The 26,202-nt window shown below is 41.2% G+C and overlaps 1 protein-coding gene across 1 annotated transcript in view; it reads right to left on the bottom strand.

Moving 5' to 3' along the window:
• ZFAND4 (zinc finger AN1-type containing 4) overlaps window positions 1–19,300 on the bottom strand; it is a 64,775-nt gene extending 45,475 nt beyond the window's left edge. Inside the window, exons 1-2 of the mRNA XM_012439268.2 lie at window positions 19,241–19,300; window positions 18,358–18,657 (exon numbers count right to left, since the gene is read on the bottom strand). Coding sequence (XP_012294691.1) covers window positions 18,358–18,541 — 184 coding nt within the window. The 5' untranslated portion in view covers window positions 18,542–18,657; window positions 19,241–19,300. The remainder of the gene's footprint in view (window positions 1–18,357; window positions 18,658–19,240) is intronic.
• Window positions 19,301–26,202: the final 6,902 nt, after the last annotated feature.

Raw genomic sequence — 26,202 nt, 5'->3', positions numbered from 1 at the left:
AAAAGTATAATATAGTAAATATATAAACCAGTAACATAGCTTATTATCAAGTACTATGTACTATACATAACTGTTATATGCTATACTTTTATATGACTGGCAGTGCAGTAGGTTTGTTTACATGTAGGGTCCCCTGGTTGCCCCCAATCCACTTTCTTTCTGTGTTCTGACTAAAAATCAGAGTGCTGTGACTGCTTTGTGGCCCAGCCAGCTGTAGGTTTTCTCCAGTAGGCATGAACCCAAACCAGGGCCTTAAACACTCGAAGCACAGATAAAGATATCTAGGTTGTTGCCCAAAACACTGAAAAAAAAAAAACTGGCCCCAGCTCTGAGTCAAATTCCTTTGACCTTCATAAAAACTCCATACCTGACCCCCTCACCACAGGCATACTTAGTATGGTAGAACATTTCTTTTTTCTTAGTTTGTCACAAGGATTGCTGCAACCCTCTGTAAGTAAGTTTTCCTAAAAAATGCTTTGGAGTGATCACCCTGGCATTTAGTGCTTCTTACTTGGGAATCCCAACCAGCCACATGAGGAAAATTTGGGGAATTGCCTTGTGAAAAATTCACTGGCACCACTTTTGGGGCAGTTTCAGCTGCAGGTTTGGCAGGAGGAAACACTACACCAGTATCACTACAACACTGAGTAATATATTGCACTATAGTATTACAACACCTACAATGCTACTAGGTGACAGGAATTTTTAAGCTTCATTATAATATGGGACTAACATCCTATATGTGGTCCATTGTTGACCGAAACATTGTTATGCTTCACACAACTGTGTAAAGTACCAAAGTTTGTGGGATGCAGAAAAGCACTGCAAAGAGGGACATTTAAAGCATTCAATGCCCATACTAATTAAGGGGAAAGAGATCAAGTCAGTAATCTAAGCCTCATAAGCAGAAAAAAAATTAGAGCAGGAATCAATGAAATTGAAAACAGCAAATTACTAGAGAAAACCAAATCAAAAGCCAGTTCTTTGAAGAATTCGATAAAATTGCTAAGCCTATAACCAGGCTAAGAAAAAAAGAGAGAAGATACAAACTACTAATATCAGAAATAAAACAGGGGCTACCACTACAGATCCTAAGGATATTGAAAGGATAATAAAAAATATTAAGAAGATGGCTTCCCAGAGCTGGTGGTGCCTTTGTCTCTTGCTCCAGCTAGGGCTCAGGGTCCATCTTCATTGTTCAGTGTCTTCTGCTACAGGAGGTCCAGGTGACTCTGGTGCAGCATCTGTCACCCTCTGATATACAGGCATTCTGAAATCCATTGCTAAGACTCCAGGACATCTCATCTCAGAAGCCAAAAAATGGCTTCCTACATGCCATGACCAATTCTCACCATGAGTGTAAGGTCTGCAAGATTAAAAATGTTTTCTTGGGGATTCCGGCCAAGACAGCTGACTAGAAGCAGCTAGTGGGTGCTGCTCTCATGGAGAAGAGAGAGCGGGAGGTAAACACTAGCTCTTAAACTAAATCATCCAGGTGGACATACTGGGATTCGTCAAGGAAGCAACACAACCCACAGAGAACGGAGAAAAGTGAAACAGGACAACTGCCCCTCCGGGAGTGGTGCAGAACTAGAGGAGGTACCCCACGTGGGGGAAATGGTGAGAGAGAGTCCCTGGGGACCCACACTTCCACCACAGACCTTTGCAACTCTGGGCTCAGGAGATCCGGCATGAGATTCCCCACACCAGGGCCTGCAGACTGACACGCAGAGCTCTATGGAGTCTTGGCAGAGCCACCACTCAGACACATGCAAGTCCCAGGGATCCAAAGCTCTTGGTACCCCAGCACTAAGCGGCTGCAGCTCCGGTTATAAGGTAGGCCAAGCTCCCCTCACACGCCCCCAGCATAGGGGCCAAATTCACAGGGCTGAGCAGCAGATAGGACAGAAGGCTTCACCTCCACTGCACCTCACTTGTCTGGGACACTAGCATGGCCACCCCAGCCCTGTCTGAGCTTTCAGGCCAGGAGTCGTGCTGCATTTCCCTGGAACACAGCTCCCAGAGGCAGCAGGCAGGCTACAATCTTTGCTCTTCTGCAGCCCTTGTTCCAGTTGCCCTCTGGCTCGAGAGAGCCCAGTGACTAGAGACTAACATGGACCCCCAGCCAAGTGCAGCTGTGTACAGAAAAATGATCAGACTGTTTTCCATGTGGTGTTGTAGGAGTTACTAAGAAATTATTTTAGGCAGATAGAGAGGAAAAGGGGTCCTTGGGAAATTTTCATTTTTTAAAGCATCTCCAGAAAAGTTTCTGGTAAAGCCCTGGTTCTTAGAGCCAGGCCAGCAACCTTTGATATGCAAATGAAGACCATTAGGAACTGGATTCACCCAAACATGGCGATTCCCTGGCCTTTTTGCCCTTTCTCCACAAGTTTCTGGCAACATGGCTGCCCCCACCATATCCCCACATGTGTAGAACATCATGGTGCCCTGCAATTGCATATTAAAAGGCTAGGGTGGGAGGGCCAGCTTTTTTGTGGGCTACATGAATGACATGCCTAGTCAAACCAAGCTCCTGAGCCCTGTGGAAATCAGACATCGCCTCCTCCAGCCTCTGCATATATATCTGGTTGGCACTTGGGGACCTTTTGGTCTTTGGAGCCTCCTCTCCCTTTGTCTCTGTACAGGGGAGACTCTTCCTTCTTCCTTCTTTTTTCTTTCTTGCCTATAAAACACTCTGCTCCTTAAAACCACTCCATGTGTGTCCATGTCATTTTTTGTCATTTTATCTTAACTGGCATGACAGCCAAGAACCCTGGTGTTCTCCACTCATTGGCATGGTTATCATTTTGGTGCATTGGCCGGGAGAGGAAATTCAATCATCCAACTGGTGAGTATGGAGCGGATTTCAACTTTAAACCTGTCCTTTAATCGCAAGGCTTTCTTCCAGCTACCCTGTCACCAAATTTTCTTTCTCTTTTTATCCGCAATCTCCAATGTGCAGGAATCTTTACAGTTCAGGGAAACAGATCTGTTAGAAAAGATTGCAAATTGTGGCAGGCAATAACTCAATATCTAGCTCTACAGTTTCTCTGGTGAGTGTAAGGTCTTTTAGGCTGATTGACCGTACCATGGCCCGCACTTACACCTCTGGAGGGCCTTCCAGAATTAGGAAACATGAAGTAACTGAAAGACCATGCAAAGTAGAAGAACAATCACCCCTGCGGTACCTAACTAATTTGAGATATTCTTCTATTATTTCTTACTCTGACTTTAATTGACAAGGCCATTAGACTTTGTAACCGACCTTGATCAACCTCGTGACCCCAGACCCTACGACCCCCTCCCAGCTTGCAAAAACCCACCCTAAAGTTACTTCTGTAACTTTCCACTGCTTACCCCAAACCTATAAAACCAACTCCTATCCCACTGCCCTCTACTGACTCTTTTCGGACTCAGCCCACCCACACCTAGGTGAATAAACACCCAAGTTGCTCACACACAGCCTGTTTGGGGGGAGGGTCTCTTCATTCAGAGCCAGCATTTTAACAGCAAGCACATGGTATTCTCAGTCACCTAGTAGAAATCAGGCTCTAGGCCTCTTCTGAGAAGGGGAAGTGTCTGCTTTCAACAGTTAGGAGTAAAATGTCTTCAGCAGCCAGATTTTAGTTCCGATATTGTCCCATCAGTGGGAAAATGGCCATTTGGTTCCTGTGTTCTTTTAAGGCATCTATTCTGTCTCCAATTAAGACAGTACTAGGCCGGGCGCGGTGGCTCAAGCCTGTAATCCCAGCACTTTGGGAGGCCGAGGCGGGTGGATCATGAGGTCAAGAGATCGAGACCATCCTGGTCAACATAGTGAAACCCCGTCTCTACTAAACATATAAAAAAATTAGCCGAGCATGGTGGTGCGTGCCTGTAGTCCCAGCTACTCAGGAGGCTGAGGCAGGAGAATTGCCTGAACCCAGGAGGCGGAGGTTGCGGTGAGCCGAGATCACGCCATTGCACTCCAGCCTGAGTAACAAGAGCGAAACTCTGTCTCAAAAAAAAAAAAAAAAAAAAAGACAGTACTTAATCAGTAAGGGAATTTTAAGTTCAGAAGTTAACCAGAACTGTTTTCTCTTAAGGGCAAGTGCTTTAGCATGAGACATAATAGCAGGCAGTTTAGCACATTGCCTCTCTTAAAGGAGCCTTGCCCAAAGGTGACACAGTCTCTCCAGAGATCCGTTTTTTGGGGAGCCAGGCAAATCACACGGGTTCTATGATGTCACAGGGAAATCACACAAGAAGGATAAGCTAAGGCTGCATAGATATGCATGGTTAGCCCCCATCACTTAGTTCATGCAGTTCTGTGGCTTGGAGAACAACACCTACAACCATGGCAGGGGCACATTTTAAAAAGTGCCAAGATCCAGAAACCGGGGAGGTAAGACATTCAGAGGACACTTCCTGTCTTCTCCACTCTGGGTCATACGGAAAGGAAGGAAACCAAGAGGACACTTTAATTCTCACTTCTTTTTCTAAAGGGGTAATACATTATGTTCAGCTTGCACCCCCCTGGAGTGAGCTCTGAAACACTAGATTAACCTTAGAACTTTAAAGAAAGCAACTCGGGCCGGGCATGGTGGCTCACAACTATAATCGTAGCACTTCAGGAGGCCAAGACAGGCAGATCACAAGGTCCAGATATCGAGACCATCCTGGCCAATATGGTGACACCCCATCTCTACTAAAAATACAAAAATTAGCTGGGTATGATGTCGCACACCTGTAGTCCCAGCTACTCAGGAGGTGGAGGCAGAAGAATCACTTGAACTCGGGAGGCGGAGGTTGCAGTGAACTGAGATGGCGCCCCTGCACTCCAGCCTGGTGACAAAGACTTCATCTCAAAAATAAATAAATAAATAAATAAATAAAAGCAAAAATTATTATTATTATTTTTTTTTTTTTTGCAAAAGAGCATGGCATTCCTACTAAACCTTTGCAAGCATTGTAAGATCAACCCAGCTCTGTTAGCAACCATATTGGGCAGGCCCATGGAAAACAGTTCCTCAAAATTAAAAAAGTAACTTTCAGGGAAATCATTTGAGGGTCCCCCTTATTTTGGGCCCCTTCAAGTTCCCTTCTCATTGCAGGACCTTAGGCAAATAAAGGGAGGCTTATGCCAATTTTCTGACAACCCTAATAGGTATATAGAAGCTTTCCAAAATTTAACTCCGGTATTTTACCTCACACAGAGGGATGTTATGTTGTTGCTAAGTCAAATCCTCACTGCAGCTAAAACTGGCAGCTCTGCAAGCAGAAGACAATCTTGGAGATAAGCAATATGTCTCCTAAAGTAGGCCAATAGGGAAAAGAAAAAGTAGGAAAGGCAAAGAAGTAGGGAAAACACCATTCCTAGTGTGAAGAGAGGCATTATCTCTTAACAACCCTAATTACATTCCTTTCTATGATGTTTTTCCTTCTTTCGCAGTTTAAAATGGCTTTTATCTCTTTTATAATGTTCTTCCAACCTGGAAAAAGTTAATTTTCCAATGTTTGGCTTAAAGTTGAGCTAGGGGGAAGGGAACCCAAAAGCCTAATACACCAGCGAAAGGGTAAAAATTTCTTACCATTTGGGCTTTTGGCTTCTCTCTCCCTATGCAAATGGGTAAAAGGGATAAAGATCACTGTTCATGTTCTCTGTAAATGTATAATTAATGAAAAAGTAAGGTTGGGCTTAAGCTGTAGACAATCTGGTGTGCTCTGCATGTCTTTCTGTATGGTTCTGTTAAATAAAGGGTATCTTGGGTTAGGGTAAGAAAGGGTATCTTAGGTTAGGATGCAGGCCCAGGACCCCATAAGCCTGCTGTTCAAGCCAGCCCAAAAAAACAGTCAGTAACAAACTTGACTGCAGGCCTCCATCTTGTTTCATGTCCTTGGAAACATAATCTGTAACCACGTGGCAATATTTTGTTTTAGTCTCTGCCATTTTACAGTGGTGGCTGTCTTCTTCTGCTAAATCAGATAAACCAGTTTGTCAATCTGGGTAGTGCCAGCTGATCCATCAAGGGAGAGTTTACAAAATATCTTAAGCTCTAATCTCAAGAGCAGTATAGGAAGAGTCAAAATCTTGTAGCCTCCAGCTGCACGGCTCCTGGGCTTCCTAGGTTTCTAATCCTGTGGCTATTTTCTTAGGTCTGGTCCCCAGGCAAAAGGGAAGTATATCTTGGGAAGCAGCTGTTACCCTCTTTGCTTTACACTATATAGACTGTAAACCAGTCTCCATCCAAAGTTGGTTCAGCCTATGCCCAGGATGGGCAAGAACAGCTTGGGGGCTACAAACAAAATGGTATTGTTTGGGTCACTCTCCTTCACTTTCTCAGTCACAATTTTGCAAATGATAGTTTCAAAAGCTGCCTATCATCCCTTTGAAAATACCTGGTACACTCATGGTTAAGTCATAACCGAATTGAGGCTCACTGGTTTCACCATTGAGGTCACTTTTTGTAAAGTTCAAAAGCCGAAAATCTTAACTGCTTGGCATGGCTAAAGTCAAGTAACAAGGAATTTAAAAGGATTTTCTTAAGAAGCACTCAGCTTAATTAAAAGTGGATATTCAAGTCACAGATACATTTAAAAGGCTTTTATATTTTTTCTCTTCTTGAATCTTGTTTTTCTGGAAAAAGTCTCTTTTTTTGCCCTTTGAGTCATCATTTTGGCAAAATAATTTATGGCAATCTGGAAATTGTCCTTCCTGATGCCTGGCTTTTTGGATGGTTCAGAGGACCTCTAAAACATTCAGAAAAGAGGTAAACAGGATTATTTAACATGTTTAGTCACATGAGATTGCCAAAATGATGTCTAATCTTCTTTATGTCATATTTTAGTGAATACTAATGTATGTTCCAAAATTGTATGGGATTTCTAAAATTCTAATTCTAAGCATATGCTATCAATCATAATTAAGTGCAAAGTTATTGTAAATCATGAAAATAAATAAACTTCTTTGTCAGTCATGTTTTTAACTATCCTGAAAATTTTGTCATTCGCAGACAATTATTGTCTTGCTTGGTTCCTTCTCAAAAGATAATCAAGCTATATTAAGGACTTTAACAGGTATTCTCCAATATAGGTTTTTAATAGTTTTTAAGATTGTAACATTGGAATAGAGAAAGAATGTATAGGACTCAGCAAGAACTAATATGTTCACAAATATCAAGCAAAACAAGAGTTAACAAAGTGGACTGCACTCAGAAAGTGTAAGCAACCTTTTTAACTTTTGCTTGGACTATTGCTGATCCTTGTTTTGTTTTTTAGAGTCAAGGAAACTTATTTTAAGCTATTTATGGCCTTTAATAATTCAGCAAGGTGTACTCCTGTGAACAAAATTTGGAGCGTCTTCACTTTTCTCCGCCTGGTTCCTCCAGAATTTGGAGACTATCTGTAAGTACTTTTAACTAAAGGCAATATAGTTGTTTATATCAGTGCAATAAGAATCCATTTTTCTTGGTCAACACAACACAATTGGAAAAACTGGTTATTTTTCCAAGGCTTTGACTGAAAAGTGTGTTTCTCTTTAAGGAATCAAGCTTGACATGCTGAGCCAATAAAAGCCCCTTGGGGAGAACTGACCTCATACCTCGTCTGCATAGTCCCTGCACAGGGTTCCTAACCCATGGTCAGTAAAGAATGTCACTTTCTAACAGGTCTGGGAGCTCTGAGTTTATCTTGGGACATCAAGAGGAGAGGATCACCCAACTCGCAGGTATTAAAAGATACAAACCAATGGCTAGGCTCGGCTTTAAAAGTCTTATCTGAAATTCCTTGAACAGAGTTTCATCAAAGTCAATCTAAAAGGCCTATGTAAAAATAACCATTCTTGCTCTACTTCATGCTAATAATCACGCCAAGTATAAGATTAAAGTTTATTCATAATTAGTTTGTATCAAAAATGAGGACTGGACAAAAAATTTTGCTCCAAAGCTTATCATACATTTGTCATTAAATCCTAGCCTCATTAATTGTTTTAAAGCTTTTTGTCTACATTTTAGACTAACCCTGCTTATTCCTGTGAATCAAGTGGTAATCTTCTGCAGCTTGGAAAAAAAAAAAAGGATGGATAATACAAAAATGTGAATTAGTATGTTAGTTGTGGGCAATTATCTTGCAAATTCTGCCAGGTAATGAAAGTGAGTAAGGTGCACATAAGGAGGTTTCTATGTTTGGGAAAATAAAGCAAAGGAACTTCATAAACACCCAAAGGGGAATTCTGTACCTTGGCAAGTAAAATTTTAGATGGAAATTACCTACCAAACCACACTTGGGGGAACTGCTGTCCTTACTCTACTATTTGCAATAGGGTTATACATGGTAGCACCTTCTAACTGAAATATTAGTTTCCGCTGCTATCATATTTTGCTTAATTAGTATCCTTATAGCAGGGATAATAGTTACAAAAAGAAAGCATGGAAGTTTTACTGTCACTGAGTCTGTTGGGACTTTTTATTGGGTTTAGTGATGCAGTTTTAAAAGAAACATGCTGCTTTTGGGTTAACACCTCTAATAAAGTAGAGGAAAATCTACAGGTACTCAAAAATCAAATCAAAATTATTAACAGACTCAGGGAAAATGCTGGCTTCAGCCCCAGGTGGCTACAATCCCTCTTTAATAGATTCCAGTCTTCTCTGTGGAATTGGCTTATTAAGCCCTCTCTTACTTATATGTCTTATATTGATATTTGTACCCTGTATACTCAATACTATAACTCGAATTGTTTCTTCTCACCTAGAAGCAATCAAACTCCAAATGGTGCTGTAAACTGAACCACACATGGACACGTCATTCTTCCAAGGACCCTTAGATCCCAGGAGGAGCCCTAGCTGCTTTTCCCCATTTAACACCCCTTTTCAGTAAGTAGCCAGAAAGAGTCGTTGCTGAAACCCCCCTAAAAGCAGTTAGTGTGGCATCTCCACAGGGGTGAATGTTGTAGGAGTTACTAAGAAATTATTTTCGGCAGATAGAGGAGAAAAGGGGTCCTTGGGAAGTTTCCATTTTTTAAAGCATCTACAGAAAAGTTTCTTGTAAAGCCCCGGTAGAGCCAGGCTGGCAATCTTTGATATCCAAATGCCGGCCATTAGAAACTGGGTCCACCCAAACATGGCTTCTTGCCCTTTCCCCACATGTGTAGAACATCATGGTGCCCTGCAACTGCATATTAAAAGGCTAGGGTAGGAGGGTCACCTTTTTTGTGGGCTATGTGAATAACATGCCTAGTCAAACCAATCCCCTGAACCCTGTGGAAATCAGACATCACCTCCTCCAGCCTCTGCAATACCTGGCTGGTATCCACCACACTTGGGGACCTCTTTCAGCTTTGGAGCCCCATCTCCTTCTGTCTCTGTATGGGAGAGCCTCTTCCTTCTGCCTTCTCTTTTCTTGCTTGCTTATTAAATGCTCTGCTCCTTAAAGCCACTCCATGTGTGTCTGTGTAATTTTGTGTCATTTTATTTAAACCAGCATGAGGGCCGAGAACCTTGGTTTTCTCCACTCATTGGAGCCATATCAATGGGTCCCGACCCCCACTACTCCTCGCTGTGCAGGGCCTCTTGTCCTGGGACCACAGCTACCTGCAACTGCATTTTCAGGCCGGCAGAGCTCCCGGAAAGAGCAGGTAGGCCACTATTTTTGCATCTCTACAGCTCGCATTCCTGCTTTTCTTAGATTCAAGAGGGAGAACAAGGCAGCTGACTTACAGAAAAGCAGCCAGGCTGTTTTCCATGAGGCTCGTCACCCCCACTGCTCCTCACAAGGCAGGGCCTCTGGACATGGGCTCCCAGCACAACCACTCTCCCTGTGCCTGAACATTTAGGCTGGAGGTGGCTCTTTCTCTGGGGAGGATATCCCAGAGACAACCTAGAGCCCCTCTGCCATTGCAGCTTCAGTGGCACCACCCTTACTGCCCTTGGAATTGGGAAGGAATGAAGGGCCTGGTGACTACACAGGTACTTTCAGCACACCACAGTCATCATACAGAGAGAAGTCCAGTCTCTCTTCCCTGTGAGCCCACCACTACTCTTCACCAGACAGGGACCCTGGCCGGGGATGGCAAAACTGGGGAAGACGACCCTTGATCCTCTTAAGCTTCTAACACCCCTTCCCCCTAGACTTCTATATTGCATTTAAATAGGAGAAGTAAAGGCTGGCAGACTGCCACCCTTAATCTCACTCCTGTAGATTACAGGCATGGTATGGAGGAATCTTTCCAGAAGGCACTGTTTTTAGTCAAACACAATCAAACCCCTATCTAGTCACATACTCGACGCCTACTTCATGGATCAAGACCCTTTCACATGTAATTTCTAGAATCGTAAGCCTTTAAAAGGGCAAGGATTGGTGGGGCACAGTGGCTCACGCCTGTAATCCCAGCACTTTGTGGGGACAAGGCAGGCGGATCATGAGGTCAGGAGATCAAGACGATCCTGGCCATGGTGAAACCCCGTCTCTACTAAAATACAAAAAATTAGCCGGGCTTGTTGGCTCATGCCTGTAGTCCCAGCTACTCAGGAGGCTGAGGCAGGGGAATCGCTTGAATCCAGGAGAGGGAGGTTGCAGTGAGCCAAGATCGTGCCACTGCACTCCAGCCTGGCAAAAGAGCAAGACTCCGTCTCAAAAAAAATAAATGAAACAAAAAATAGAATAAAATAAAATAATAGGGCAAGGATTTTCTTTGTTGAGGAGCTCAGCTGCTAAGGTATTTTCACCTGCTGCAGCTCCAAGCCGAATAAATCACCACTTCCTTCCCTGTTCAGTGTTTGAGAGGTTTGTTTGCTGCCGCTCCTGCTTCAGAACTGCCATCCCACCCTTGGCTGAGCATTCCCATTGGTAGTGGCTATGCATTACCCTGGTGTGGAGCTCCCAGGGGCAACCAACAGCCCCTCTGCCACTGATACTGCTGTGGCTCTTGCCCTTGCTGCCCTTATACTGGGGTAGGGGTAAAGAGTCTAAGAGCTTTACTCATGTTCCAGCATGCCAGTCACCATATGGAGAAAAACCCAGTCTCTCCCTGTGAGCCCTCTACCCCTGCTCTTACCCAAGTGGAGCCCCTGGCTCAGGCCAGAAGCACAGCCACCCACCCCCATCTGAACCCCAGCCACTGCCACTGAAGTAGTACTGCCCTTGATGCCCTCAGACTGAGTAAGGAACAAAGACCCTGAATGCTTTACCCATACATCCAGCAAGCTGCAGCCGCTCTAAGCTGCAGTCTGTCTCTCCTGTGAACCTCCCATACCCCCTGTTCATTACTAGGCAGGGCCCTCAGCTTGGGACCACAATGCAGCCACCCCACTCTGGGCCAGTCGCACTGATTCATAGTGGCTTGGCATTTCTCTGGGATGGAGACCCAAGAGACAAGTAAAAGGCACTCTGCCATAGACACTGCCAAGTTCCTGGCCCCTGCTGCCTCCAAGCTAGAGAGGGAACATAAAGCCTAAGCTCACCCCAGGACTGTGATGTGCAGCTCGGGAGTGCCATGCTGAGATCTGCAGCCAGCACTCAAGTGGAAGAGAAGCCCACACTTGCAGAGCACTGAGAGGGAGCATGGCTGTAATTGTGAGGAAACACAGAGAAGCCATGTGGCTGAGCAAGAGCCTACCCACTGGCCATTACACTTAAGCACCACCTACTAGATCACAGCACAAACTTCAACACCAGAAACACTTTGTTAATATACCTCCCAGTGAAACTAAGGACAAGAATTCAACTACAAATAAAGACTCTGCACAAAGCCTCAGGGCTCTGAAAACACCCTGAAAAGAAGCCGACTGACTGTACTTAAATTTCACCACAGTTAAAGGAACACCAGCTCATACAGATGAGATAGAACCAGCATAAGAACTCGGCAATTCAAAAAGCCAGAGTGTCTTTCCTTCAAACAACTGTACTAGTTCCCTAGCAAAGGGTTCTTAACCAGGCTGACATGGATGAAATGACAGACACTGAATTCAGAATATGGACAGGAATGAACATCAATGAGATTCATAAGAAAGTTGAAGCCCAATCCAAGGAATCTAAGGATTACAATAAAATGATACAGGACCTGAAAGATGAAATGGCTGTTATAAGAAAGAACTAAATTGATCTGATAGATCTTAAAACACACTACAAGAGGGCTGGGTGCCATAGCTCACGCCTGTAATCCCAGCACTTTGGGAGGCCGAGGTGGGTGGATCCCGAGGTCAGGAGATCAAGACCAACCTAGCCAACTTGGTGAAACCCCATCTTTACTAAAGATACAAAAATTAGCTGGGTGTGGTGGTGCATGCTTGTAATCCCAGCTACTCGGTAGGCTGAGGCAGGAGAACTGCTTGAACCAGGAAGTCAGAGGTTGCAGTGAGCAGAGATCATGCCACCGCACTCCAGCCTGGGAGACAGAGCAAGACTCCTTTTCAAAAAAAAAAAAAAAAAAAAAAACTACAAGAATTTCGTAATACAATCACAAGTATTAACAAAAGAATAGACCAAGCTTAAGAAACAATCTCAGAACTCAAAGATTTGTTCTCCAAACTAAATCAGACAAAGACAAAATTAAAAAGAATGAACAAAGCCTCCAAGAAATATGGTATTATGTAAAGAGACCAAATTTATGACTCACTGGTATCCCTGAAAGAAAACAAGCAATTTGGAAAACATATTTGAGGGTATCAGTGACAAAAATTTCCCCAGATTCAATAAGGAGAGGCCAACATTCAAATATAAGAGATGCAGAGAACCCCTGCAAGATACAAGATGATGATCCCCAAGACATTATTATGAGATTCTCCAAGGTTGACATGAAAAAAAAAATATTAAAGGAAGCAAGAGGGAAGGGGTGGTTTACCTACAAAGGGAAGCCAGCAGGCTAACAGCAGACCTTTCAGCAGAAACCCTGCAAGGTAGAAGAGACTGGGGGCCTATACTGAGCAGTCTGAAAGAGAAGAAAATTCAACCAAAGAATTTCATATCTGGTCAAACTAAGCTTCATAAGTGAAGGAGAAATAAAAATCCTTTTCAGACAAGAAACTGCTAAGGGAATTTGTTACCACCAGACATGCTTTACAAGAAGTACTTAAGAGCATGCTAAATTTGGAAACAAAAGAACATTACACACCACCACAAAAACACACAAGTATATAGACCATTGACACTACAAAGCAACCACACAGTAAAGTCCTCCCTAACTCATTCTATGAGATCAGCATTACCCTGATACCAAAATCTGGCAGAAACACAACAAAAAGAGAAAGCTTCAGGCCAATATCCTTGATGAATGTAGATGCAAAAATCCTCAACAAAATACCAGCAAACCAAATCCAGTAGCGCATCAAAAAGCTAACCCACTGTGATCAAGTAGGTATTATCTCTGGGATGCAAAGTTGCTTCAACATATACAAATCAATAAATGTGATTCATCACATAAACGGAACTAAAAACAAAAATCACATGATCACCTCAATAGATGCAGAAAAGGCTTCTGATAAAATTCAACATTCCTTCATGTTAAAAACCCTCAACAAACTAGTAAAAAGGAACATACCTCAAAATATTAAGCGCCATCTATGACAAACCCATAGCCAACATCATAGCAGAAGCTGGAAGCATTCCCCTTGAGAACTGGAACAGGAAAGGATGTCCATTCTCCCCACTCCTATTCAGCATAGTACTGGAAGTCTTACCAAGAACAATCAGGCAACAGAAAAAAATAAAAGGCATCAAAATAGGAAGAAAGGAAGTTAAACTAACTCTGCTTGCAGATTATAAACTTCTATACCTAGAAACCCCAGTCTCTGTCCAAAAGATCCTAGATCTGATAACTTCAGCAAAATTTCAGGATACAACAATGTATAAAGAAGTCAGTTGGGCCGGGCGCGGTGGCTCACGCCTGTAATCCCAGCACTTTGGGAGGCCAAGGTGGGCAGATCACGAGGTCAAGAGACCGACACCATCCTGGCCAACATGGTGAAACCCCGTCTCTACTAAAAATACAAAAATTAGCTGGGCATGGTAGCACGTGCCTGTAATCCCAGCTACTCAGGAAGCTGAGGCAGGAGAATTGCCTGAACCCAGGAGGCGGAGGTTGTGGTGAGCCGAGATCGCACCATTGCACTCCAGCCTGGGTAACAAGAGTGAAACTCTGTCCAAAAAAAAAAAAAAAAAAAGAAGTCAGTTGTATTTCTATACACTGATAATGTACAAGTTGACAGCCAAGCCAAAAATGCAATTCTATTCACAATAGCCACAAAAAGAAGAAAATATCTAGGAATACAGCTAGCCAGGGAGGTGCAAGAATTCTACAATCAGAATTACAAAACACTGCTCAAAGAAATCAGAGATGACACAAACAGATGTAAAAAACATTCCATGCTCATGGATATGAAGAATCAGTATCATTATAATGGCCATACTGCCCAAGGCAATTTATATATTCAATGGCATTCCTATCAAATTGCCAATGTTATTCTTCACAGAATTAGAAAAACGATCTTAAAATTCACATGGAAGCCAGGTGCAATGGCTCACACCTGTAATTCCAGCACTTTGGGAGGCTGAGGCGGGTGGATCACCTGAGATCAGGAGTTTGAGACCAGCCTGGCCAACATGGCAAAACCCCATCTCTGCTAAAAACACAAAAATTAGCCGGACATGGTGGTGGGCACTTGCAATACAAGCTACTCAGGAGGCTGAGGCAGGAGAATTGCTTGAACCCAGGAGGCAGAGGTTGCAGTGAGCCAAGATCATGCCACTACACTCCAGCCTGGGCAACAGAGCCAGACTCCATCTCAAAAAAAAAAAAAAAAAAAAGAGAGAGAGAGAGAGAATGCAAAAAACATCTATTAACTGTAAGACAATTTCAAAAGTTGTAGTGATTTCAAAAGCTGCAACTAGAATATCAGAAGAAAAAAATGAAACATGAGAAATACTTAAACAATGGCCCAGATTTTCCAAAATTAATGAAACATACCAAAGCAGAGATCCAAGAAGCTCAGAGAACACCAAACAGCATAACTACCAAAATACTTACACCTAGACATGTTATATCAAACTGTAGAAAAGCAAAGACAAAGACAAAAATCCTTAAATCAGCCAGAAAGAGGAAAAAAAAAATTACATACAGAAATGCAAGTATAATTACTACAGCAGAGTTTTCATCAGAAATCATGCAAATAAGAAAAGAGTGGAGTGAAATATTTAGTGTTGAAAAAAAATACCAACTTAGAATTCTATATCCTGCAATATTATCCTTCAGAAATGAAGTGGAAATACTTTTCAGACAAACAAAAATTGAGGAAATTTGTTGTCAGTAGACCCATATTGCAAGAAACGTTAAGACATTATTCACAGAAAAAATGATGTAGGTCAGAAAGTAATTTTTACATAAAGAAAGGAAGAGGGCCAGCCATGGTGGAATTTGTTGCCAGGAGACCCACATTGTAAGAAATGTTAAAAGACATTATTCAGCTGGGCGTGGTGGTTCATGCCTGACCAATGTGGTGAAACCGCATCTCTAATAAAAATACAAAAATTAGCCGGGCATAATAGCTGGCACCTGTAATCCCAGCTACTTGGGAGGCTGAGGTAGGAGAATCACTTAAACCTGGAAGGCGGAGGTTGCAGTGAGCTGTGTTCATACCACTGCACTCACCAGCCTGGGTAACAGAGTGAGACTGCGTCTCAAAGGAAAAAAAAAAAACATTATTCACAGAAAACAGAATGTAGGTTAGAAACTCACATCTATGTAAACAAAGGAAGAGGGCTGGGCATGGTGGCTCACGTCTGTAATTGCAGCTCTTTGGGAGGCGGAGGCAGGAGGATCACTCTGCTAAGCACTTCACCTTTAATTCATTTAATCCTGAGAACAACCCTTTAAGATAAATACCATTATTCTTCCCATTTTGGACTGTGACAACTAAGATAAAGAGAGGTTAAGTGATTTGGGCACCCAGTAACCTGAAGCCAGGCAGCAGGGCTTCAGCACTCCAGTCCCTTCCAGGCCACTGCAAGTCCCTGAGCAGGCCCCGCTCCTCCCTTGTTGCAGCCCCCTTGTTCCTAACGCAGCACACTCCTTCGACCCTTTCTCCACTGGCCCCACCATCCGCCCTGCCCTCCCCACCAGTCTCTAGTTCCGAACTCACCAAAAACTTCCCCTAAAGGAAAAGCAGTCTGGCAGAACCACCATTTTCCCAGCATGATGAACTCAGGCAGCCTCACCTCTGCCCTCCCTATTCCATATCCCTCTAACTTGGAGAGTCTGATCCACACCATGTGACCCTAAATGTCTTTGAGGGTATAAATATAAAGATCACCCAGAAAGGGCTTAAAATGTATTTTTCATGAAGGCTGCCCTCTTGAAACCTCTCAAAGACCAGAATGACTGTCATTGCCCATGGGCTATAAGAAACTATGATCGGCCGGGCGTGGTGGCTCATGCCTGTAATCCTAGCACTTTGGGAGGCCGAGGTGGGTGGATTACCTGAGGTCAGGAGTTCAAAACCAGCCTGGCCATCATGGTGAAACCCCATATTTAAAGAAAAAAAAAAGAGACTATGATCAAGTGTGCAGAGCAGGAAGGAAGGAAGGAGTGAAGGGTGTGAGAATGGGGAAGGCAAACAGGAAGAGGTAATTAAGAGCTATTGACCACTATCGATATGTGCTATGGATTAAAGAGTGCGCCTCCAAAATTCGTATGTCAGAGCCCTACTGCTACCATGGTATTTGGAGATGATGCCTTTGCAAGATAATTAGGTTTAGATAGGGTCACGACAGTGGAGTCTTCGTGGTGATTGGTGTCTTTATAAAAAGAGATATTATGCTCTCTCTCTGCCATGTGAAGATGCAGTGAGAATGCAGCAAACAAGCCTAGAAGAGAGCCCCCACCAGAATCTGCCCATGCTGGTAACCTGATATTGGACATCAGCCTTCAGACAGTGAGAAATAACTTTCTGTTGTTTAAGTCACCAGTCTACGGTATTTTGTTATGACAGCTCCAGGAGACTAAGACAGTATGTATTTTACATATTACCTTATTTAATTTCTAAATATCTATAGTTGTTTTTTTGAACTTAGATTCAATTGCCTAAGTACAAAGCCACTGCTTTTATCCTCACAATGTCTCCTCCTACAGAGGACAAGGAATCTATAACTTGACTCTGGTTCTGACTCATGGTAACTAAATACTTCCCTTGGATGAGTTCTTAATCTCCTCTAAACCCAAGTTGACTCTTCTGACATAAAAAGATTGAAACAGGATTCTCTCTAAAGTGCTTTTGCTGCATAGAGATTATTTAAAATTCATTAAAGAGATAAAAATACAGAGATTATTTAGAACACAAGAGGATTTTATCTTCATGTTCCAAAAGAGGTATCCTTTAAACTATGATATAAATTACAAAGCAGGACAAAGTCAAAATAAACTATTATTTTATATTATGACTCTAGATCTCACCAAATCATTTAGGGCAGACAAAAGCGTCAAGAGCCATTACTGAATGTGCTGATGTGATCACTGGACTTGGCCAGCCACTCACTTCAGTAGGATCTCCTAGAGCTAGAGAAATTACAAATATTCAGGAGCTCATATATCACGACCCTTGACCTCACAAAAATGAAAATTCTAACCCTCCTCATCCTTCTGTAATTCTGGACTTACACCGGCTGGAGGGCAACCCTAGTCACTACCTTTATATTACAAGTAAGTTCCAGCTGGTTCCATCAAGAAAGATCCATTTACTGTTATATGGAACAATTTAATTTTCTACCCAAAACTGGATTTTTAAAAACTATAAGTGGCAAACATTACTTATTGCAGAAATCTGCAAAATGCAAAGAAAAAGATTAATTTTAATACAAATTAGTCTTTTTAGGCACTTTTTGCAAATATATAAACTACAAAAGAAACACTACACATTATTCAGCACCCCTGCTATGCTAAGGGAACTCTGAATATATGTAAATGTAAGCCAAAAACTCTTTTCAGAAAACCTCCACATTAAAAAAAGTGGGGGAGGGGATTTACAAAACAGTGTAAAAAGGTAAATAAGGTCCCTAGAAGGGAATACAATTACTATTTCCCATTAAAAGTAACTATAAAATAGTTAAGGCATAACTTTCATGTCACCATAACTTGCTAAAAGCAATTCTAAAATATTATTTCACACCATAGCATGATGCCAGGGATTTGCTTCCAAAGAATCTGGTCAACACAGCAATGGGAACAAAATAGTTCATGAGCTGATAAATGCTGGAGAGAGGGAGTACCAGGGGTTCATTGTCTTATTCTTCCTTACATCATATATGTCTAAAATTGTCTCTATTAAAATAATTTAAAAATTACTAGACATTATTGAACAAATTTAATCTTCATATCCCACAAAGAAAGATGAGTACCTTCCAATCTTTGAATTTTTGCTTTCACAGAAATAACAGCTTCAAAGGGTGAAACTCTCAGCTCAAAACATGTTCCAGTTAATGTTTCAATGAAGAGCTCGATGGTATCATAGAAATGAAGTCCGTAGTAAAATGGTCCCATGTTATCATCATTGAAGAACGGAGGCTCTTTTCTGTTATCCATTATTTTGACTTTTCTAGCTTCTCTAGAATATGTCGTAGGCAACTGTATTCCAGTTCTAGTCAAATCAGGTTTGAACACTGGTGATATATATTTTGTTCATGTTTCGAGTATTGTACCTAAAAAAACAGGAATTTTTTTAACAAGCCTATCTGAAAATGATTTAGTTTGTAAAGATTTTTCATGTAACTGTGGCCCATATCAATCTTCCAAACAACCCCAGAATTCACTTTCGTGCTTTTAATTACGTCTAATCCTGAACTTTTCACATTTGTCTCTGAAATCACTCTGCCATCTAGACCATAAGATTATTAAGAATAGGTATATTTTTGATATTTTAATGTATCTTACTAGAGCTCAGCAGTTACTTATATATGTAGTACATGCTCAACAAATACTTTTGTTGTTAAATGATATACAAGCCAAACTCAACATATCAGTATATTTTTGTAAAGATTTGAAAAATTTATGTATATCCTTTTCTAAAACATATAAATTACGTCTTCTATGCCATATAAAGCAGAACTTTACAACCATTGTATATTTGACTTTATATTTTCTTGAGGCAGGGTCTTGCTTGTTGCCCTGGCTGGAATACAGTGGCAATGATCATGGCTCATTGCAACCTCAACCTCCTGGGCTCAAGCAATCCTCCCACCCAGCCTCCAGAGCAGCTGGGACTACAGCCATGCACCATCATACCCAGCTAAGTTTTGTATTTGTTGTAGAGACAAGGTCTATGTTGCACAGTCTGGTCTCAAACTCCTGGGCTCAAGCAATCCTCCCGCTTCGACTTCCCAAAGTGCTGGGATTACAGGCATAAGCCACATGCTCACTCCCATTATATATTTGAATCATACTGGAAAAAAGGAATAGCAAGCATCATAATAGGTTGCTTAAAAACAGTACTCACTAGATAATCAATGAGCATTTGGGTTTCCAGAGGATATTACAGCATTAAGATGACATTAAAATTGGTAATAAATATTAGACAATCTCTGCTCACATACATACAATAGCTAATGAGTATGAGTGGTAAGCCCAGCTGTAGTAAACTAAATTACAAGCATAGTACTAGGAGCACAAGAATGATCAAATTGCTATTGCTAGTAATCAGTGAAAAATCTGTAAAGCGGGGGCCTTGAACTTAAACAGGAGAAATGATACACATCTTTCTGGCAAACTGGGCAAACCTTTTTAAAAAGAGCTTTATTGAGGGCCAGGTGCAGTGGCTCATACCTGTAATCCCAGCACTTTGGGGAGGCTGAGGTGGGCGAATCACCTGAGGTCAAGAGTTCGAGACCAGCCTGGCCAACATGGCAAAACTCCATCTCTACCAAAAAAAAAAAAACAAAAAAACAAACAACAAAAATTAGCCAGGCATGGTGGTGCATGCATGTAGTCCCAGCTACTCGGGAGGCTGAGGCAGGAGAATCGCTTGAGTCCAGAAGGCAGAGGCTGCAGTGAGCTGAGATCACACTACTGCACTCCAACCTGGGTGACAGAGCAAGACTCCTAAAAAAAAAAAAAAAGCTTTATTAAAATACAATTCACATGCCATAAAAGTCACTCATTTAAAGTCTAAAATTCATTGGTTTTTATTATGTACACAGAGTTGTGCAACCATCACCATATTTGCTTTAGAAAATTTTCATCACCTCTTCTACTTTATATCTCCAAATTGGTCTATTCTGGACTTTGTGCATAAATATAATCATATATAATTTTTTGTGACTGGCTTCTTTCACTTAGCATAGTGTTTTCAAAGTTTATCATGTTCATTCCTTTTTATTGCTGAGTAACAGTCCCTTGTAGCAATATATCTCATGTTGTTTATCCATTCATCAGTTGATGAGCGTCTGAGTTGGTCCCAATTTTTGGCTGTTATGTATAATGCTAAGATGAACATTCATTCAGCTGCAAGTTTTTGTGTAAACATATATTTTCCTTTCTCTTTGAAGTAGCTTTGCTGGGTTATGTGGTAACTCTTATGTTTAGCAATTTGTGGAACTACCAAACTGTTTTCTAAATGGTATGGATCATTTTATAGTTCCACCAACAATGGATGAGGTAGCCCATTTCTTCACACCCTTGCCAATACTTCCATCTTTTTTTATTAAAGCTATCCTAGTGGGTGTGAAGTAATATCTACCTGTGGTTGTGATATCCTTTTCTTGAAAAACTAATGACATTGAGCATCTTTTTATGTGATTATTGGCCATTTGCATACATTCTTTAGAGAAATGCCTATTCATATAATTGGATTTTTTATTGGGTTGTATGAGTTTTTATGTTACATATTCTAGATAAACACTTAACAGATACATGAATGGAAAATGTTTTCTCTCATTTTGTGGGCTGTCTTTTAACTTTCTTGGTAGTATCTTTAGAAACATAAAAGTTTCTAATTTTGATAGAGTCTAATTTGGTTATTTTTCTTTTGTCATACTCAAAAAGATGGCCTAACCCAAGGTAATAAAGATAGAAAATATTTTTCTAATAATTGTATAGTTTTAGCTTTTATATTTAGGTTTATTGTCCAATTTCAATTTAGTTTTGTGTATGGTGTGAAGTAGGGTCTAACTTGATTCCTTTGCATGTGGATAACCAGCTGTTCTAGTATCATTTGTCAAAAAAAAATTCTTTCCCAATTGAAGTGTCTTGGATCCTTGTTAAAAATAAATTTATTGTAAATGTGAAGGCTTATTTCCAGACTCTTTATTCTGTTGATCTACCTATGCCAGTACCACACTATCTTAATTACTGTAATAAGTTGCTTTGTAATAAGTTCTGAAATCAGGAAGTGTGAGTCTAATTTGTTTGTCTCTTTTCAGATTGTTGGCTATTCTGAGCTCCTCGAATTGCCATATGAATTTTAAGTATGCCCATTTTGCAAAAATGTCAGCTGGGATTTTGACAGGGATTGTATTAAGTCTGTAGATTTGGAGAGTATTGCACTCTTAATACTAAGTCTTCTAATCCATAAATATGTACTATTTTTCAGTTCATATCTAATTTATTTTAACAATGTTTTATAATTTTTCGAGCACAAGTTTTGTTCTCTTTTGTCAAATTTATTCCTGTTTTATTCCTTTAATTAAGTGCAAATATAAATGGAATCACTATCTTAATTATTTTCAGATTGCTCATTGCTAGTGTATAGAAACACAATTGATTTTAATATATCGATCTTGTACACTGCAACTGTGCTGAACTGTTTATTTACTTCATTTAGTTATTTAGATCTTTCTAAAGATCTTCTATATAAAAGCTCTACAAACAAGATCATGTCATGCACAAATAGACTTTTACTTCTCTCTTTCTAACCTATATGCTCTTTTATTTCCTTTTTTTTTTCTTTTTTGAGACAGAGTCTCACTCTGTTGCCCAGGTTGGAGTGCAATGGCACCATCTCAGCTCCCTGCAACCTCCGCCTCCTGGGTTCAAGCAATTCTCCTGCCTCAGCCTGCCAAGTACTGGGACTACAGGCTCCCGCCACCACATCCAGCAAAATTTTGTATTTTTAATAGAGAAGGGGTTTCACCATGTTGGCCAGGCTGGTCTCGAACTCCTGACCTCAGGTGATCTGCCCGCCTTGGCCTCCCAAAGTGCTAGGATTACAGGCGTGAGCCACCCCGCCTAGCTTATTTCCCTTTCTTGCCTAATTGCCCTGCTCTAGAATCTTCAGTATAAGATTGAATAAAAGTCCAGTCTGGACTGGACATCCTTGTCTTATTACTGATTGTAGAAAAAAAGGATTGAGTCTCACATCATTAGGTATAATATTAACTGTGGGGTTTTCACAGATAACCATTATCAGGTTGAGGAGCTTCCCTTCTATTCCTCCTTTAGATGGGTTTTCTTTTTAATTATGAAGGGGTATAAATTTTGTCAAATGCTTTTTTCAGTGTCTATTGAAATAATCATGTGGTTTTCTTTCCTCTTCTATTCACATATTACATTAATTTTTGTTTGTCAAATCAATCTTGCATTACTGGATAAACCCCATTTGTACATGGTATATAATCCTTTACATGTTGATGGATTTGGTCTGGAAGTATTTCCTCAGGATCTCTGTGTCTATAATCATAAGGGATGATGATCTGCACTTTTCTTTATGTCTGTCTGGGTTTAGTATCCGGGTAATAATGGCCTCACTGTTTCTGACATGGATATATTTTTAATGTACTTCAGGATAGGTAAAGCCTCAGAGAGTGGGAGAAGGATATCAGTAAGTAAACCTTGGTGAACAGAAAGTGAACACCATGAAAGTGCAAGAGTCCACCGGGCCCAGTGGCTCACAACTGTAATCCCAGCACTTTGGGAGGCTGAGGTGGGCGGATCATGAGGTTAAGAGATCAAGACCATCCTGGCCAACATAGTGAAACCCCGTCTCTACCGAAAAAAACAAAAAGAAGAAGAAAGTGCAAGAGTCAAAGAGAAACGTGTCATAGATACATTTTTTGCATTTTTTTCTACCAAAGGATATGAGACATCACTGAACTCACTACAATTTTCATATATGCATGTTTAAAGAAGCAGTTATTTTTAAAGATTGCGGTTAATAATCTCCACTCCATAAGCATGATATTCCAGAGGCATCTGAAGTCTGTACATGCCACAAACATCTGAAATACAAAATACTAAAAACTTATTTTTCCCACAAACCTCCTGCTTTCCTGTAGTTCCCATCTAGGGAAAGAGTACCCTCTTTCATGCCGTCCCTCAGAATGATCTGTCAACCATTTTGGATTTTCCCCAAACCCCATGATACCTAGAAATGACCAATTCTAGACAATATGACTTCTTAACATTGTTTATTTTCTGTTTATTTATTCTAAGATGGAGTCCTGCTCTGTTGCCCAGGCTGGAGTGCAGTGGTGGTGCAATCTCAGCTCACCGCACCCTCTGGGTTCAAGCTATTCTCCTGCCTCAGCCTCCCCAGTAGCTGGGACTACAAGTGCGCACTACCATACCCAGCTGATTTTTGTGTTTTTAGTAGAGACAGAGTTTCATCATGTTGGCCAAGCTGGTCTCGAACTCCTGACCTCGTGTTCTGCCTGCCTCAGCCTCCCAAAGTGCTGGGATTATAGGTGTCAGCCACCACACCCGGCCTCTTAATATTGTTTTAATATGTCACCCACTCCATCTACACGAACTAGAACTTAATTTATGGCTTCATTAGCTGAACAATTCTCATGGCCTAGTTTTGATCCTCGATTCTTGCCTTTCACTCTTCCAACCCATCTGTTTATGATGACAATAGTGTTTTTTTTTCAATTTTGAAAAAATCTTATAAAAACTAGCATATCATATTTTTGTATTATTCAGCAATGATGTGTAAGCAATGGGAGAAGTCACATAAAGTTCTAAAATGATTTTATGTTCAGCTTTAGAATGCACTGCAGTAAAACCTCACCAATGAAGGAACTAAAAGAGGGAAATGAATCTAAGTTAATCTAAACATGAAAATTTTCCTTTTTGAACAGACTTCATTTTTTGAGCAGCAAAACTGAGCAGAAAGTACAGAGTTCCTATATGTCCCCCACTCCCACAGCCTCCTCCTATCACAACCTGCACCAGAGTGGTACACTTGTTACAACTGATGAAACCTACAGTGACACATCGTATTCACACATAAACTGAAGTCCATAATTTACATCAGGGTTCACTCTTGGTGGTGAGCATTTTATGGGTTTAGACAAATACATGATGTGTATCCATCATTACAGTACCACACAGAACACATACACTGTGCTACAAATCCTCTGTGCTTTGCCTATTCATCCCTCTTTCCCCTCAGATCCTGGCAAACACTACACTTTTTACCATCTCCATAGTTTTACCTTTTCCAGAACATAATCAGAATTTTACAGTATACAGCCTTTTCAGAGAGCAGCTTCTTTCAATCAGTAACATACATTTAAGGTTCCTCCATGTCTTTTCACGGCTTGATAGCTCATTTCTTTTCAGTGCTGAATAACAGTCCATTGTCTGGGTATACTGTTTATTTATACATTCATCTACTGAAGAGCATCTTAGTTGCTTCCAAGTTTTGGCAATTATGAAAAAAGCTTCTATACACATCCGTATGCAGATTTTCATGTTTTCAACTCACTTGGGCAAATTCCAAGGAGCATAATTGCTGGATCATATGGTAAGAATATGGTTAGTTTTGTAAGAAGTTGCCAAACAATCTTCCAAAGTACCATTTCGTATTCCCACCAGCAGTGAATGAGAGTTCCTGTTGCTCCCCATCTTCACCAGCTTTGGTGTTGCCAGTGTTTTGGATTTTGGCCCTTCTAACAGTCATGTAATAGTACGTCACCGTTATTTTAATTTGCATTTCCCTAATGACATATAATGTGAAGCTGAGTTATCTTTTGAAAACATAGAGCTGATCATGTTATTTCTTGGCTCAAGGCCCTATGACTTCTGTCTATAGAATAAAATTCAGACTCCTTAGAAATGCTCCCAAGATTATGTATCTCACCTTCCGGCCCCATTTTACTTATCTACATACCTCACCTCATCTTGCAACATCTCTGGTCCTCCTATCCTCTAATCATGTGCATCTGCAGCTTCAGAACATATTAGCTTCTACATTGTTGTACCTGCTCTGCTCTACTTACTGTCACCTGCACACATGGTTACCTGACAAGCACCTAATTATCTTTCAACATTCAGCTCCAATATTAACTATTCCACAAAGCTTTTTATACCTTCCCCCACTACTGCCTACATCATATATTACACCTGTAACAATTTCATTTTTTTACATAGTTTTGCCCTATTAAACTGAAGGGAGGACATCTGATCTCTATCACTTAGCAGTGTTTTGCACATATTGGTATTCATTAAAGCTTTGTTCAATGAAGGAACAGATATTTTAGTCTTTCAATTGATCCTCAGAACAAACCTGTGCTATAGGTAAGGTATTATCCCAGTTTTAGATATTAATACATATTTGGTTATGCTCTGTGTTACCCTGTTTGGATTGCTATACAGGAATACCTGAAACTGGGCAATCTATAAAGAAAAGAGGTTTATTTTGGCTCACGGTTCTGTAGACTATACAAGGAGTATAATGCTGGTATCTGCTTCCACTGAGGGCGTCAGGAAGTTTACAATCATGGCAGAAGGAGGAGAGTAGCCAGCATGTTACATGGTGAGAGAATGAGAGAGAGAGAGAGAGAGAGAGAGAGAGAGAGAGAGAGAGGAGATGCCAGGTTCCTTTTTTTTTGAGACCGAGTCTTGCTCTGTTGCCCAGACTGGAGTGCAGTGGTGTGATCTTGGCTCACTGCAACCTCTGCCTACTGGATTCAAGCGATTCTCCTGCCTCAGCCTCCCAAGTAGTGGGACTACAGGTGTGTGCCACCATGCCTGGCTAATGTTTGCATTTTTAGTAGAGACGGGGTTTCACCATGTCAGCCAGGATGGTCTTGATCTCCTGACCTAGTGATCTGCCTGCCTCAGACTCCCAAGTGCTGAGATTACGGGCGTGAGCCACCGCACCCAGCTCCCAGGTTCTTTTAAACCAGATCTCATGTGAACTCAGACAGAGAAGTCATTCATTACCACAAGGACAGCATCAAGACATTCATGAGGATCCACCTCCATGATCCAAACACCTCCCACTAGGCCTGCCTCCAACACTGGGGGTC

Source organism: Aotus nancymaae, unplaced genomic scaffold (genome assembly GCF_030222135.1).
Source record: "Aotus nancymaae isolate 86718 unplaced genomic scaffold, 86718_ANA_hifiasm-v0.15.2.pri h1tg000099l, whole genome shotgun sequence".
NCBI lineage: Eukaryota > Metazoa > Chordata > Mammalia > Primates > Aotidae > Aotus > Aotus nancymaae.
This window is presented reverse-complemented; position numbering and strand designations above follow the sequence as displayed.